Genomic DNA, 17,917 nt, shown 5'->3' on the forward strand with positions numbered 1-17,917 from the left:
GTGAAAAGAAGAAACATGTTAATCATATAAAAGAAAACAAGTAGTTGGAAAAGATATAACTGGATTGCAGAGAGGAAAGAAAGATCTCAGAGAAGGAAAATGCAGAAATATAAAACTGGAGAGGAAGATATAACCAAGAATATCAAACTGCAAAAAATCAGAATGAAGCATGAAGGAAGTGATAAGCACATCCTAAACAAAGCAAAACGTATGCAGATGGCAAAAAATGCAACAAAAACCAAAATACATTATTGAGCAGTAGATGAAGATCCAGTATCCATAGATTCAGCATTGAAGGAGTAAAGAAAACTCTTAAGTTTCAGTGGATCTTCGTATGAAGTAGTCTTATTGTTGACAGTAACCCTAAAGAGACATGGGTGATAGAGACCATATCTGGCACCAATAGAACGTAACTGAGGTCTCAACACCAAAAACTCTTTACGACGGTCTGCAGTTGATTTTGCATAGTCTTGAACAAAAAACAGAGTATTTCCAGACCAGGTAATTTTCTTCAAAGCCCTGGCGGCAGCCAGAACTTTTAATAGGTCAGTATATTCAAGAAAGTAAAGAATTATTCCTCTGGGCTTATTCAGTGAAGGAGCAGAAGCCTGATGTGGTAAAGAACCTAGTTGGTGTAATCTCTGGATGTTTAGCGGAGGGCTTTCTGGAAGTTTCAAAAGTTTGGGCAGAAAGGACTTAAAGAAAGAAATTGGATCAGATCCCTCTGAATTTTCCACCAAGCCATAAATGCGAAGGTTGTTACGACGATTCCTATTTTCCAAATTTTCGATTTGTTTGTGTAGGCTGGAGACTTGAGAACAAAGGGAGTCCACCTTGGAAGCAGAGGAATTTAAGGAATCAACATTTTGTTCCAGCGTTGTGACACGACTTTCCACAGTTAACCATTTGTTAGAGAGATCTTGAAGAGTAGAGGTGGTTTCCTGGAGAGTGGCAGTAGTCTCTTCAACAAAGGGGCGTAGGGCCCTAATTTCCTCAAGGAGCAAGTCCATGGTGACTGAAGAGGCCGACGCAGGCGGAGAAGGTGGATCCTTCTTTAGTCTCTTGGAGGAAGCTTTACTGCTGAGAGTAGTTGAAGTATTTGCCGGTGAAGAGGTCTTCTTCGGTGAGGCAGATTGAGGTGAAGAGGTATTTGAATCTTCCATGGTTAAGCACTGATACCGTGAGCTAGTGTGAATCAAGAACTTACGGGCAGTGGCCCTAGTATGGGGAACCTCCTTGGTCAGTTTACCCATATGTAAGGCACTATAAAAAATAAGAAGAAGAAGCCAGTGCCGTATGTAAGGAATCAGCTGTAAGGAAAAAATAAGAAGAGAAAAGATACCAGATGAACAAGGAGACTAGGCTCTTTATAGGGAGTAGGTCCAAAAGCAGGTGACAATCGGCTTGACAGAACATAAAATATATAGATTTTTGTTGGGTCTTGTTGTTTAAAAAAAATATATATATATCACCCAGTGTATTGAATCAGGCAACTGATGTTGTGAAGTAACACAAACAAATTGAGAGGTTGCGAATATACATTGATAAAGCAAGTTGTGCCAAAAGATTTAAAGTTGCTTGTCAATTTGTTTTGCTCCTTTTTTCCTAGTCAAAGGCAGTTAACACATAAATTCCAGCAGTCTGTATTTTGTTAAAAGGAGTACATAAGGCTTCCATTTACCCCCAGAGACAAGTTTACAGGAATTAGAGCAAGTTTAGCTCATAAAACAAGCTCAGAGACATTTAGGTGACATATCAACCTGTAATTTTTAGAAATAAAATGTTGAAGTCCAGAGGAGCTAAGCACATACACGACTCTGAGGTGATTCAATGTGTGGGAAAGAGCGTCATATGTCAAAAGCAGCAGCTTTATTCTGAAAATAACTTCTTTGCCAAGGACCTTCATGTATAAACTCCCTTATTATTAGGCATTATCTCAGATATTTGGGGTTATATAGTGCAATAGTGATTCTGTCGTGACAGAGGCCCCTTATATGACTAGCAGCTGCTCAGAATCCAAGGAAAGTAATATGCATTAAAACGCAATAGTATTTTATTCCACAGTATGTTAAAGGGATAAAGGTACTATGGGGGCTTTCAACTGCTCAGAGACTTATTTTGCACTTTCACAGTCAAAGGAAATGTATATGTAGATTCCAGCAGCCTGCAAATTGTAGAAAGAAGAATATTCGGTTTTAGTTTTTCCTGAAGTAAAGCTGACAGGAGCCAGAACACATTTTTCTCAGGAAACGATCCCAAAGAGAGTTGACTGTCAAAAGGGTTAGCAGTTCCCTGGAGATAAACTGTTGCAGTCTACAGAAGCTAAGCGCTGAAACGAGTTTGAGCTGATTTATTGTGAAAGTATTTCACGTGAGTGGAAAACCCTCAGCTCATTCTATAAATAACTTCATTGCCAGGGATGGTGGGTTATGAAATGCTGTCAGCAGTTAATCATGGAGATAATGATGGCACATGTTGCAGATGAAAGCGGAGAAACCGCTTACCTCACAAATCTCCACACATCGACGGCAGAAGCTTGTCAGAGAGGCGGGCGCAGTGATTGCGTGAGGCTCGAGGCTTCAAGTGCGTCGTCAGGCCCAACCGGTGCTCATTCCCTCAAGCATTCCTCAGCTTCTAAAAAGCCCCAAAAAGGTCGCTGGTCAAAAGAAATGCACGCTAGACATGACCATGTTATTCAGCCTGGTGGGGAACGTCGCAGTGACAGTCCTGGAGTCACTGTAAACAATGCTGCCTCCTCATGGGTGCCGTCCCGTAGCGGAGCTCCTCGTTTAGGCAGCCATTTCCCTACGTGGCCAGACCACGCCCCCTAGGATGCAGTCTTAATGCAGGAGTTCCTGTTCCTTTCCTCTTTGTCACGGTCGGCCTCATTGCTTCCTTAATTCTTGACAGAAGCTTCCTATGTCTAAGGTTCTTCGGGGTATTGGGCTAGGGCCTAGTCCTGGATCAGCAGGAGAGGCACGTCTTCATAGGCAACTTGAGGCCTGTTCAAAGTTTTTTGTTATGATCCTTTGTTTATTGCTGAGTGCAGCATGTGATATAGGTCGATGACTAATTCTAAGAGATTCGTGACTTCCACAGTGTGCACCCTGAGTCTCAGGGTGGTAACTGGAGTGCTGCAGTCGTTGTGACATTCTTATGAATTCATAGAAATAGTACTAAGGGGTCTTCTTGTGTTTTCTTGTCATTTGCGTCACACATTAGATTCTCAGTATACTCATTTTGTACATCCAGCATAGACAACCAATAACTCACAGCAAGTCTACTCAGCAGTGGCGGTGGATGACGTTTTTCAAAACAAATGGCGACTTTAATTTTCAATGATTCAATACAGAATAAGGTCTTAAGGTAATGCTCTCAAATTACGCAAAGTTAAAACAACTCTCAAAGATGGCCAATCACTTGATGGACAGAAAGAATTTAAAACAATAAAAAAACAGTTTTTACCGCATGGTTGGCAGATATTTTTAAAACATCATGCATGCTACAACTGAGGTTGAACTAGTTCAGAAAAGTGCAACAAAAAATGTAAGTGCAGGAACTCGGTAAAAGTGAAAAGTTAGTGGTACTTAATCTAATCAACTACTGCGTGGTAGGGTTTTGGGGATTGCAGGTCTAGATTATGAGCAGGCAGTGTTCGAGGAGTTGAATGTCTGAAACAGAAGAGACTTTGAAGTAGAGTTGTGTATCATTGGTATTTTTATGAACCGTGATGCTGTTTTCTGTGAGTAGACCGAAAAGTAATGGATAGAATGCTTGAATTAATCACTGATAATTGCTCAGAGTCCCATTTCAGTCCATCGCTATTTTGCACACCATGTCACCTCAATTTGGACACAGACATATGCAAATCAGTCATGAATCTGCTCCAATGGGAACCTGTCCTCCAATCTATCAACTCTTGAAAAAACTCTCAAGCATCCAAAGATATATCCTCTGAGCAAATCTGAATTTGCAATTCAAACCATTGGCTATTGGACACTTATTTAGACCCTACCAGATGGGCAGATGCGTTTGTCAGGGGGTGAGTTATGAGTATGACCTCAGCTGCCCCAACGAAGCACTATCCTATTTACAGATCCTCCATACCTGGAGGGGATCTCTGTGCTGTTAAGTTTACCACTGGCACAATTTTTCTGAGAGAGGCTTTATTCAAAATGCTGATTAAACATTTTTATTGGTGGGAGAAAACAAACTCCCAAAGCAGGAGTGTGTCTTCTCTGGGAACAAACAAACGGACCCAACACTAACTATCCTTGCCCCGGGTATGAGGAGCACTTATCATTTTCACTTCCAATCATGCTATTCATGGTAGACACAGGCTGTGCAAATGAATGACAGTCACCTGCTCTCAGAACAAAGGGGCACCCCACACTGACCCAGGGATCACTGGAGTTTTAGAGCCATTTAAATTCTTATTTGGATTGGATTGGTCGCGTGGTGAATGGACGGCTGGGGCAGGGATTACAGGCACTGTCGCGCTTGTTATTAACTCGTATTTATTGGTTATTTTTTTTATTGTTTTAGTATCTGCTTCTTTGAAATGCCTCATAACTTTGCCCCCTCCTGCTGGAGCCAGTCCTACATACTATTGTAAACCTTTCAAACCCTTTACTTTCTCCAACAGGGGAATATCCTTTTGCTAGACTTGTTGGTGGCTGGAGCCGCTGTGCCGGGAGTGTGGAATTGTACAATGATGGAGCCTGGCAACCAGCATGCACTTTTCAGTGGGGAATGAGTGAAGCACAGACCTTATGCCACATGCTCAACTGTGGAGAGCCAATTTCTGCCCCAAGTGCCAATTGCCTTGAATATGGCGCGTGCCAGTCAAATTGCCCAAGCAACAACGGGTATGGTCTTACCAGCAGCCAATGCGAAGAAGCAGCCACCATCTGCGCAGGTATGCTCTCCTTAGAAGTCATGGACCTTCACGGACCAACATAAACCTGAATGATGGAATTTGTTGGCAGTAAATGAAAGTGTCAAGCTTTACGATATTGTGACTAATGGTGGTAGTAAAGCATGTTTATGCCCCCAGTTTCTTTATGCAACTGTCCCAAGGTATATAGAGGTATTTATATAGGATCACACATCGTGTTCACGTGGAGAAGATAACATTAGAATTGAGGCAGCCAACTATCAGGGTTGAAGATTTAAGCCATAGAACAGTCCCTTCTGACTGGACTGTTTCGCCCCCGCCAGGGTGCTAAAGGGGCATCACGAGGTGCTGGAGACTCTGCTAGTCTTGGAGAACACTTAATATGTGACTATCCTAATTTTTAGTCACTAGCCAGTGAGGAAGCAAGCTTCTTTTCCAAATGCCATCGCACCTCTTAATCTAAGCCTGAAGAAACATGGCACAGCTTCTAGGATGGCTCTGTCATTGCTCCCATATCCAGAGCTGTAATAAATATTGTTTTCTCCATATACCCATTCCTGAGCTATTGCAAAATCTGGATAAGTATCAATGTGGTTGCCCCCTTAACAGTTTGGTTAACATTAATCATCTAACACCCCTGTAGTTCCAGTGGAAAGGCCTTGCTACTGTGAGGCTAAGACAAGGCCTCTCAGGAGACCAGGCATGGCCTAAATGTTCAGTGGCGGGACATGCCCTGAAATGAAGAGGTTAAGGTTTGGTCTATCACTGTCGAAGGGCAGGACATTCCTCTCAGTCTTGTACAGGATGCTTTACAAGTGACTAGAATGTGGCTTAGAGTTACAAGCAGTGGCTGAGAATAATTCCAGCATTCTCCATATCACTTTTTACTAGGCATGGGCAGAATTGTAATCACCCTGGAATAACCAGAATAATTTCAGTAATTCCGCATTAGTCTTTGACATTAAATTACCCATAATTATGTGATTACTCCTGCTCCTGTGACTAAGAGTAATATGGGGAAAAAAAATCCTACCACAAGACCACATTTAGGAGGCTCAAGAGGCCACTCACCATTGCTATTTGTGCTCTGCCGCATTTAGCGCTCTTTTGTTGCGCAAAATGCATCCTCTGGTCCATTTAGGATTAAAGGGTGTATTTTGCACTGAGAGAATAGCACTAAATTCCGGGAGAAAGGTGGGTGAAAATTCTACCTAAAAAGCACATTAAGCAAACGGCTGCTATTTGTGTTCTGCTGCATTTAGTGCTATTTCGCAGCATAAAATGCATCCTTGAATACATTTTATACATGAGAGGGCATTTTTGCGCTCAGATATAGAGCTAATTGCAGAATTAAACTTCTTGCATAGTTCTGCTTACTATTGTGGCATTGTTAGGTAATTCCATGTGATAACTTTGCATGCAATTGTGCAAATTATGCACACCCGTACTTTTTTATACATTTTTATATATATGCCTGACGTAAAAGCATAGCACAGTATACAGTGCTCTAAAACTGCCCTAGTCAGCAATTGGTATGTTTAGGTCAGGCCTGTTCAGCCACTACTTTGAAACTCAGTGCTATGTATCAATTCCTTCATACATAAAACTAATATTTCAAATGCCTTTAAAGCTTTAATATACCATTCATTATATAACCAATGATTTCAGAGAATGTTCAAGCTTAGTCTCACTTTCATGGAGAGATTGCTAATTATGCAAACAAAAATTGTAAAGTTGGACAATTTGCCCTCAACCCTTCAACCTTACTTATGTAGCAATATTAAGAAGCATTAGCATGGGCAGTACTCAGGACTTTAATGTTCTAATGCAGACAAACACAGGCATGCTCAAATGTTCATCATGAATGTCTGTTTGCAGGGGTTAGCAGCATATTGAAGCCAGTCCTTCTGGTTTTGCAGTGCTTGGGTTGTAGCGAGTAAGGAGATATTTTGAAACTTGCTTTTGCCAGAATTACAAATTGTAAACAAATGCCTTTCTCCCAATTGTAACCCTAATTGTATATATTCTTATTGTTTATTTAAATTCATCAACACACATTTTCTGATTTGGATGTTTTCTTGTATTTTTTCACAGATGCTGTGACGACAACAGATTGTCCACCTGGTAGGTGCAGCTGTCCTTGATAGTAACACAAAGGGGAAACCCTATAACAAGCTAGGGAATATGCAGTGGCCTTGCCTTCCGCAGCAGCACCTAGACCTAGAAGAAATTAAGATTACACTGGCGTAATTGGTGTAATGGTGTAATTATGCTTGTTACATGAAGTTCCCGAAATTAAAGCATTATGCCACTTCACACCAGAAGGCCAAGAAGAGCTTGCATGATGCTCACCTGCACATCACACACGCCTCCCTTTTAGCCCCTTACTGCTTGATGTTGGGGAAGGAATGCCCAGTTACCCATCGATGTCCGTTTGGAAGTTCCTGGCAGTACTAGTCAAGAAAAATACTTAAAATACATGAATGCCCTAAGGACACAGCTTGCGAAATCGTGCAATCTGGCGACTGAGTTAAAAATAGAATGCATGAAAGGCTTGTAATATGGAAAACGATTGCTTTTAACATAGTCACGACTATAATTCACTTCCACATAAGCTCCTGAAACATAATATATGAATAATTGCAGGTCCCCATCTGTAGAGGATGACTTCTAGGCTCTCCTTACAAAATATTGGGGTCAACCAAAAAGGCCATAGGTCCTGTGTTCAATTTGATACAAACAACAAAGTTATCCCAATAGAAAATATGAATATTTTTTTTTTCCACACAGGCTATTCAGTATTACTCTTAGTATCTCATTCCTGCAAGTGATCAAAACAAGAAGGGGTGGGAAGAAACAAAAAAGCACAACAGAGCCAAGAAATATGCAAATGAATCAAAATGTGTTTAGAAATTATTATGATATACACATTGTTCCAAATGTATAGGTTTCTCCGTTATATGCAGAAAAAAGTACTCGTGCAAAAGTGACAGGTGGCTGGAAATGTTAGCAATGCAAACTAAAATAAAACTAGTAGTGCACGCAGGCAACTGCATTCCGTCTTTCTGCAGTAAAGGTAAGTAACCAAATTCACATCCATGAAGTAGAGGTCTGTGCTTGAATCAATCAACTCTCTTTATGAGGATACTACGCCATACCAGGCTTCACTGATCAGGTTGTGAACGTTTCGATCCAAAGAAAAGAGGTAATTTATAACCATATACGTGATTCTTCATCAGAACATAAAAGGGAGATGGGGCAACCTGGAGTCGTACACTGCTCTTCCCTGGGCTGGGCAGGGTGAGTGAAATTATTCTAAACCTAGGCACAAGGCTCCTCATCTAGGGAAAAAGCGTATTAATGTGTTCCAAAGAAGAATCAGCGTATCCTTGAATGTGACATCTCAGGACAGCCACAGACCATCCTTCCAAAAGAATGAGGTTAGGGCAAAAATGAAGACTGGGTGGGCGAGCCCTTCATTCAAAAGTAATCTAATGAGACCTCTCGAAACAAAGTATCCCTTTCTCCCTCTCGGTCACAAGCCCTCCTATTTGCCTTAGACAAGCAGCCCATGTGCCTTTGTTAACATACTTAAAAGTAACTAGTGACTCCCTACCTGAGAGCAATTACCAACTCCAAAACCTAGAATATGAAACCCAATCCACCCCAAGATTCCACTACTCATGATGTTCCCCTAGCAACCTTAAACATAAAAGATCCACATTAGATCCAATCCATACACTTAAAATATACCAATAGCTAGTAAAAGTCCCCTCTTTTGTCTTTAACAAAGGCATTACGTTTGACCCTATGTTTACATTTCAAAAACACATTTCTTTACCATCTCCTTGTGTACAATATCGAAACAATGCAGTATTTTCTGGTGTGAGGCTATCGTCAGCATTCAATTCCTAGTTTAATCGTATTTGGTCTTTTGTTGTAAATTATTTGTGGGTTTTCGACTATATGCATTGCCTTCATTTAAAATAATTCCTTATTCTTCTGTCCACTTAAATGTAGATTTGCCTAACTATTTTCACCTCCTCCATTGTCCCTGTCTTGCATCACTTTCAGTGTTAATATTTATTCAGTGTCTATATGATAAAGGTCTTGCTTCAGTCTATCAGACAGACCTATCTTATTTACATTTACCTGCTCATACTTTAGGTCCAGTAAAGCAGGATCTTCTTTACTGAGGTCTCCCTACCCACCATGTTCCCTCTAGAGTTGATATTTTACTCTACTGGGCTCAAGGTTTTGAAACGATCTTATTTCTACTGTCCAGCATTCCGGATCATTTTGTGTGTAAACATTATTTACATTATTTGCCGCAACTTTGTTACTCATACCGGTTAGAGTAAAGTACCTTTAGTCTCTGCTTCCTGCTATTTTTCATATGATATTTATTTGTGCTAGTCCAGCTATCTTTGTATATGTTTATATTTAGTGTGCTAGGGGTAAATAGTATGTGATCTCTACTGTTTACCCAGTGGCCTGCAGAATAGTACATAATCCCTGCTGTTTAACCGACCATAGGCAAAATAGAAGAGATGATGTTCAATTTGAATTGCGGTCTGATAAACAGTGTGAATGCATTTGGTATTTGGCTGGCTGTAAAGAAAAAAGGGGCTGCAGGCAATATTATGGTGGTAGCCATCTTGTAATGAGGATGTAACATGTGGGAAGCATTTGAAAGTAAAGGAACATACACATGTACAATAGTTTGTTCAAAGGGGAGTGCATAAATTAAGCATAGCTGTTTACTAATGAAGAAAAAGAAAAATCATTTTTGAAAAAAAACATTTATGCTAATGTAATATTCAAATAAGATGTTTTGTACTGCAGACTAGTCGTATCTGTCTCCAAAAAATGCAGTCTGTTTTTAAGTATGTTAAATAAATGTTTTATTCACTCATAGCAATACATTGTTTTTTAATTGTTTTGTGATATTCCTGATCCTCCTTATGATTATGTATGATGAATGAGCTCTTTTTTGGCTTCTTATGGATGGCCTTGTGCTAGCTTTAGGCTTCTTGTATTGTATTTCAAACCAGGCAACACAGCAGCAGTCAACAAACAGCAGCAAACTGGCAATGCAGACAGATAGGTGGTATCAGGGCCCCAGAAGGATGGTCACCGACTGTAGACATTTGGTGCTTGGGGCCACAGAGCCTTGAGACACATGCAAGAGGTAAATTGCGTGAGACAGAGTAATGAGGCTTCTGTGGGATGGGGGCATCAAAACAGGAGACACGTAAATAATGCATCTGAATAAATCACAGTTATTCTTTCACTCTGCTGCCTGTGAATAAACACCCCTTTTTTTACTATTCACCCAGCAGAGTAGGTTTAGGGCACAGATGCTTATTGGTCTCATATCATGAGGGGCCCCATCAGTCACATTTATATTTTAGTAACCTGAACAATGTGTCTTGGATATGATAGTTTTAAATGTTATCATGTAAAGAAGTGTTTTAAGTGGGTAAGGCCTTGTCTCTAGTGAGCTCCCGTTTCTTTGCTCTCTCAGTTTCTGTACTTGAAAGTGCTGACACAGTAAAAGACATCTGAAAGTCCTAACCCCCAAAAAATGTCTGTGCGCGGTTTTCAGGCTGTACCTGACTAAGGTCATTGTAAAGGGGGGCAGTGGAAGGAAAGGGTAGGACCAGTAGGAGGAGGATGATGACAAGTAGGAGAATAAGGGCCAGGAGGTGAACCACCAAGAGGGCTAGGACAACCAGAGGCACGAGGACCCAGACAAGAAGAACTAGGCCAGGGATACATGATCTCCAAGGATCATGCTTATTAATCACAAAGGAGACAAGGAACAGGCAATGAGGAACAGGAAAAGGAAAAACAGTGCTAGGGGTACCAGGACAAGGGTGAAAAGTTTCAGGAAGGCCAGTAGGATGTGAAACCAGGATCTAATGGACAAGGGCTCAAAGGAACAGAAGGCCCAGGGTTGGCAGCAGAACGAAGCACTGGACCATAACAGCTAGTAGGGCCTGAGCGCACCTACCAGGACCAGAGGGACGAGGATGACCATGTCCAAGAGCAGCAGACCCTGGTAGATGGACCAAAGAGGACGACCACTACTGGAGACCAGTAAAAAAATAACCAGAGACAGGAGGGCCACAACCACAGAGATCAGATCAAGGAGAACCAAGGGGCTAGAAGTGAATGGACCAGGACCAGGAAGACCACAATTATACAGAACCAGGACTAGCAGGACCTCAAGAGCCTAGGTTAGAATGTTATGTTAACTGAATTTGTATGGTCTAGCTAATCACCAAGGCGTATCTAGCAACTGGAGCAGTTGTAAAGGTTGACTGAAGCAATTTAGATGAAGAGCCAGGTCTTCTGCTTCTTTGGAATTTCAGAAGCGAGGAGGAGGCCCTAAGGCAAAGAGGGAGGTTGGCTCATGGTTTTAGGTGTGAATATTAGAAGGTTAGCCCTCCTTATCTGCTTCTATGGATGTGGGAAGTGTATGAGAGAGAGAGAGAGAGAGAGAGAGAGATGCAGAGTGAAGCTGGTGGAAGTGTAGGCGGAGTTGAGGTATGCTTGTCTGATGTTGTGCAGTGCCTTGTGTGGATTTTGTCAGAAATTGGGTATGTGGTTGACTGGGGTGTGAGCCCTAGTCAAGCAGCATCTACAATCCTAACCAGGGCAAGGCACAAGCAACCCAAATTAACCTGTGCTCATTCAACTGGTAGCTTGGCAAAGAGCAGTCAGTCTAATTTTCAGACTACACTTAGAGGCAATGTGTAGGGTATTTGTGCAACACTGCAAACAGTAAAACAGTGAAAACCAGAGCAAATTTCAATTAATTTACCAAGACCAAAAGAACAAAAATCTAATCACTGGAACCGGAGTTAGGAATTTTTAAATAATAAACTGTAATGTAGCCCTTAAAATCATAAAGTGACAACCATGGCTATGTGGTCTCGCTTGACCTGGTCAAAGTCAAAAGATCATGCCAATTGTGATGGAGTATGGGCCAGATACAGTCCCATACTAGTCCCGCTGAACTTGTACCTTCACAAATGTTGTGCCTAGAGTCCTGTTTGCATTGGAGAGCATTGCGAGGAGCAAGTAGAGAGTCGCAGGTGGTGGTCGGCGAGTTGCGAAGAGCAGGCTGGGTGTCGCAGACTGGAAGGCTTGGGCATCATGGTAATGGTTATCTGTGGGCTATCAATGCTGCTGTGCAAAGAGATTGGCTGACAACGGCTCGTTCTGATTTTTGGAGAGAGCGGCGCAGATCCGGTGAACGGGCCCGTTTGCAGGTTACTAAGAGCCCAAAAACTTGAGTTAATGAGCTGAAGAGCCACAACAAGGGTCCAGGATCTCAGAGGCACCTCTTGAAGGTCAATTACCTTACTCAAGACCGGTCCAGGAGCTGTTGGTGAGCCTCTTATGCTCCGGAGTCGTAGATCAGGAGGCCAGCAGGCTAGCCCTTTGAATCACTCTAGTGTCATGGGTTCAAGATGGAGTTCTTCCTCCTCGGGCACGTGGGCAGCAGGCAGCAAGTCAGCACAACAAGGCAGCAGTTACTTCAGAGTAGCAGTCCAGCAGAGTGTCAGTCCTTTAGCAGCATAGCAGTTCTTCTTCCTTGCACAGTATCCACAGTTCCAGAAGTGTACTGAATAGGTGGTATCTGAGGTCACCAATCTATACTATGTTGCCCTGGTTCTGAAAAGTAAGAGAAGCTTCTAGACTGTGTATTTGAAGTTCAAGGAATCTCCCCGACCCCAGCTGGCTTCAGTAACAATGTGAGGTTGTTTAGGCCCTTTGTATGAAGGCAGGCAGGCTACAGGTACAAAAGTGCTAAGAGCCGAAAAATGTCAACTTTTTTAAAGTGTAATTTTCAAAATTGTAACGAAAAACCAGAGTTTGCCATAAGTTGGGATTTGAAATTGTGACTCTAAAGACACCAAACATGAACTGGCTATCTCTTTCCATTCGGAAGGTACACTTATAAAATGTTATAGGGTAGTAAGTTGAAGTGTATGTGTTACATCGAATGGGTGTTCGAGTCTGTGTTGGTTATGCATTTGATGGTATCAATGTGGATGATGGCAAGATCTCCACCAGGTTTGAAGTGGTGGTCTAGTGTGCAACTTTGTATCATGCTGGGATGGCCACTGCCATGTCAGGAGCTGAGTCAGCAAACAGCTAGGTTTCTGTTAGGAGGTCAGGTGAGCTGTTCAGTAGAACCCAGATATCAATTTCATGTTTTTTGAGTGAGCGAGTGTTTAGTTTCATGCATGTGAAGGTGTGCTGAGGGACAGGTTTGGTGCTGGGTGCGGTGAGGTTTGGAGCGGGTGATGTAGAAGTCTGAGTGAGGGTGTGTGTGGAACCTAGTTCCTGCAACAGAAGTGACAGTGGGGTCAACAAAAATGTCCTACAGTTCTATGTGCTGCAGAGTGGCAGCAGTGAATAGAGTTGCATCCATAGTTGAGCACATGGAGGGTTGCTGAGCAGTAGTGGCAGTTGGTGATCTGACTGGGGGTCATAGCACTGGGCACGGTTCAGGTGCAGGCAGGCACACATGACCATGTCCTGGGAGGGGGAGCACTGCAGGGAGTGGTCGGTTGGACTAGGGAAGAGGCATGGGATGAAGACTTGGGAAGAAGCAGGAGAGCAGATAAAGAGCGGGGACAGGAGGAGGAAAAGCACTAGTGAGGATTAGGAGAGGACTTGGAGGGGGATTGGGGGCTTAGGAACAGAGGTGAGAGCAAAAGGGTCAAAGAGAGTGAAAAAAGAGGCAAAGTATAAGAAACAAAGTAAAAGTAAAGAGGTAACAGCAATGCAAAAGGTTTAAGAATGAGATAATGGAAAGAAATTAGGCTAAAGTTAGGTCACCGATCAAAGAGTGTGAAATGTGCAGTGTGAAGGAAGCAAATGAGAGAAAAAGGAGCCAAGCAGAGGCAAAGAAAGCATAAGTGAGTGTGAAATCAAAAGAGAAGAGAGCAAGAATGCAACGGAGGCACAGGGAGTAAGGTCGGGTCCGAAAGGACCTGGGTGAGGAGGAATAGATGTAAGAATGCCACCCAGCATCTTGAAGACCAAGGGAACAGGACAGTGGTGGCTAGGGGGACTAGGTGCCACAATGAAAGGGCTCAGGAAGAGCCAAACAAGAAATAACTTGATCAAGAGGGACAGGATAAAGAGCTGCAGTAGCAGTAGGGCTAAGAGGACAAGTAACAGATCTAGGAGGAACAGGACTACCCAAACCAGGAGGCACAGGACATGAGAGGCCAGATGAACCAGAACCTGTGGTACCAGGGCTAAGAGTATTAGAAAGGAACAGAGCCAGATGGGTCAAAAAGGAACCAAGAAGGGCTAGGATGGACAAATGCAAGGTTTATTATATCAAGCACAATAGGCCAAGAAGGACCAGGACAACCAGGATCGAGGATAGGATGATTAGTGGACCAAGTCCATGAGAACTAGGCCAAAAAGAAACCAAACAATAAGGACCTGGACCAAAAGGATCAGGCCCAATGGGCACATATTTTCAATAAGGACTAGGACTATGAAAAAGAAGAACAACCAAAGCAAAGAGGAGCATCAGTTAGTGTAGCAGCAGGAAGATCAGGATCAGATTTAGGAAGACTAGGAAGATTAGGAGAATGAGGCTTATGGCCAATTGAGCCAGAGGATCAGAATAAGCAAGACAGATGAGGGGGCAGTACCAATTTTACCAGAGGACCAGAGCCAAGAGGGCCTGGACCAGAGCAAAGAGAATTAAAAGGATCTGCACTAAGAGACTAGGAAGAGGCCCACGAGTGCATGGAGGAACCATAACCATAGGACCATGGTCCAGAGTACCACGTGGAGCAGAAAGAACAGCACCTGTTGGTAGCAGGACCAGTTTTAGGAATATCAGGAGAAACCGAACAGCCAGAGCCAGAAAGAATAAAGGGTCTGAGCCTGGCTATCAAGAAGGCCCAGGACTAAAATGACGAGGCTCAGAAGGATCCAGACAAAGAGAACCAGGAGCAAGAGGGCCCAAACCATTTGGTGCAGTGGCAGATTGACCACGAGGACAATGCAAGAAGACCAGTGTGCCCCAAATCGGGATGACAACATCTACGAGGGCAAGGCCTAAGGGGATTAGGACACCAGAGGCCAGGTAGACCGAGGGGATCAGCAGGACCAGCGAGTGAGGTACTAGGAATTGGATGACCACGGTGAGAAGAATCAGAATGATAAGATCAAGGGGACAAAGGCCAGGAGGATCAGAAAGGAAGAGGTAGAGCTAGGAGAAGGGGGCCTGGAAGGATCAGAATGGCCAAGAGGACCAGAATCAATAGGATTAGGCATACATATACCAAAGCAGGGAGCAACAGAAACAAACAGAAACAAAATGATCAAGTCAAGTAGCACAAAACCAGGAAGAGAACACATACTGTGAGGACCAGGAATAGGAAGACCTGTGCTAAGAAAATCAGACTGAGGGTGAGGAAGACTATGAGAACAGGAATGGAGAATCAGAATGAGATGGAAAGGCAACCAGAACCAACAGGACAACATCTAAGAGGGCAAAGAGGTGCAGGATTATCAGGACTTGGTATAGCAGTTGAAGGAGGTAAAGGAGGATCAGGACAAAGAGGGACTGGATGACAGGAGCCAGGAAAACCAAGATGAGTGTCTAAGCACAGGATGGCCTGAAGAAAGAGGAGCAGGACTAAGTGGACAAGTTAATGCAGAATCAGAATAACAAGGAACAGGAGGACCAGGGTCAAGAGTATCATGACAAGTTGGAGGAGGATCAGGGGAACTATTCAGGGCAGGATCAAGACTATTGACCAGATTGAGGAGTATTTGGTGGACTAGAGGGATCAGAATAAACAGGATCAGGAAGCGGGCTGTGAGGACCAGAGGGGTCACAGTCAAGTGTACGAGGACCTGAAGTAACAATCGGAGCATGGGGAACACAGAAAGTGTCAACTCTGTGCCAAGGCAGTGTGAATTAGGGTGTAGATGGATAACCTGAGCCACGGGGTCTAGTGAGATCAGACCTGGACCAAAATGAACAAGCCCAGCCCAAGAAGACCTAATAAGGAGGACCAGGAATGGCAGGCGCAGTACTAGGTGGACCACAGAAACAGGGACCGGTGCAAGGAGAATCAGGATAACCGAAACCAGGAAGACTAGGAGTGCAAGATCTAGGAGAACCTAGATGCCAGGGTTAGATGGAGAAGGGTGCTGCAGACTTGCAGGATCAGGGTGAGGGTCAGTAGTACCAGGATCAGGAAGTCTAGAAAGGCTACTACAAGGAATGGCCAGAGCAGGGCCAAGAAGACAAGGGTCAGCAAGGATTAGAACCAAGTGTGCCAGATTTAGGAAACCAATATAGGGGGGACCAGAACTAGTTGGACCAGATCCACAAAGAGGATCAGGAGGAGCACATCAACCCAGTATAGGACAAATTGGAACAGTACCAAGAGGAGGACCAGCACCGGAAGGCACAGAAAGTCCTAGAGCAGAGGACCAAGAACATGAGGTCAGATATGTGATTCTATGCCACATGTACTAGAATATCCCTTTTGGAAATTGTTCTTATGCATGCTTTTTATGCTGTCAACCCCCGGACACTTTCATCCTTTTCAGCCCACATATTGAGCTGGTACTTATTTGCTGAAAAATCATAGCATGTAAAGGAAATATAAAGACAGCTGCGATACTACTGGGAACCAATGCCAACAGTTATAGCTTCAGCACCAATTGAGTTGTCTGTGAAATCCAAAGGGCTAAATGAGGAGTGGTGGACCTACCGATGTAGCAGATGTGTTAGGAAGGCTAGTAAAGAGTCAAGACCATTGAAATAGTTTTTGTGACTCCCAGACTTTTGAGTTGACATTCCATGTGTGTGCATATGCGGTCCATACTAACCAAGTGAGTAGTAGTAAGACTGTGAGTTGTGAAAGGCAAAGTGCTTCGACCAGTGGGATGCATTTTGCATGCTGCAGAGTGGATTCAGCTTCCCTAGACAGCGGAAATGTTTTGACTGCATCCATGGGACTGGAGACCCAGACATTGAAGTGAGGAAGGATGGTTAGAAGGCTACCCACAGCCATTGTGTGAGGTCTATATTAACAAAGGGCTGCTGATTAAATTTTCTTGAGTAACAACATGATTCTCTTGTTAAAGGAGTCAAAGTTGCTAATCGGGGCAGTCCCTTTGGTATGTGCCTGATGGCATCTCCGGAACGCTAAAGACAGCCAGGTGCTGAGATATCACACTTCATTGTGTCCTTGTTTTGGATGCTCCTGCTTCAAGTCAGCACTATTGCTACTGTTGTGAGAGGCACCACCTAGCACAGAAGCTTTGTCTGAACTAAACCAGAAAATTACATTTTTATTACAATCACCATAAGTCATTTCTGAAACCTCAATGGTGGATCCACAATTCCTGTCTGGAAAAAAGTATAAAAGTAGAACTGCAAAATGATCAATCTGTAGGTCGCAAGCATAGAGGTAACAAAATGTCTCTGTTTATTCATTATCCTAATTCGTTGAATATGTGTAATGAAGTCAATTAGTAAAAAAACTCTGTGAGTGTTTTTTCTTCTGTGTCTTTGATGCCTATCCATCTTTCACAGATTTACTGAGACTACTCATTAATATTCCAATGATATTCAGTTCAATGAATTACAGTCCTTTTCCTTTACTCATGGCTCCTTGATGGATTACTTCCTTTGCTGGCATGACAGAGTGGGTGTCGTCAGAGGACGGACTTTACAATGCCAACCCTATTTAGTTTAAAGCCTCGGAGTAAGGAGCAGAACAAAATAATGACCCTCAACACTCTGCTAAAAAACTCTAGGTTGTGGGGGACATTGGAGGTTTTGTTTTCAAAAGAAACACCAGCTTTGTGAGTTTGTGTTTAAAAGACAACAAATTGTTGAAAATGTTGCCTACCAGCCACCTTTTCAGACAGCATTTCCTGTCAAACTTTTCCCGCATAGGCAGGAACCTTCATGACATCAGTTCCTTCCAATGTAGAGAGTTGTCCACA

At 43.0% G+C, this 17,917-nt stretch overlaps 1 protein-coding gene across 1 annotated transcript in view; it reads left to right on the forward strand.

Moving 5' to 3' along the window:
* The window catches only part of LOC147712229 (scavenger receptor cysteine-rich domain-containing protein DMBT1-like), a 1,653,398-nt gene that overhangs the window by 1,326,301 nt on the left and 309,180 nt on the right, over positions 1 to 17,917 (forward strand). Inside the window, exons 23-24 of the mRNA XM_086919604.1 lie at positions 4,646 to 4,918; positions 6,992 to 7,021. Of these exons, the coding sequence (XP_086775730.1) occupies positions 4,646 to 4,918; positions 6,992 to 7,021 (303 nt within the window). The remainder of the gene's footprint in view (positions 1 to 4,645; positions 4,919 to 6,991; positions 7,022 to 17,917) is intronic.

The sequence above is a fragment of the Lissotriton vulgaris genome, chromosome 5 (genome assembly GCF_964263255.1).
Source record: "Lissotriton vulgaris chromosome 5, aLisVul1.2, whole genome shotgun sequence".
In the NCBI taxonomy this organism is placed as follows: domain Eukaryota; kingdom Metazoa; phylum Chordata; class Amphibia; order Caudata; family Salamandridae; genus Lissotriton; species Lissotriton vulgaris.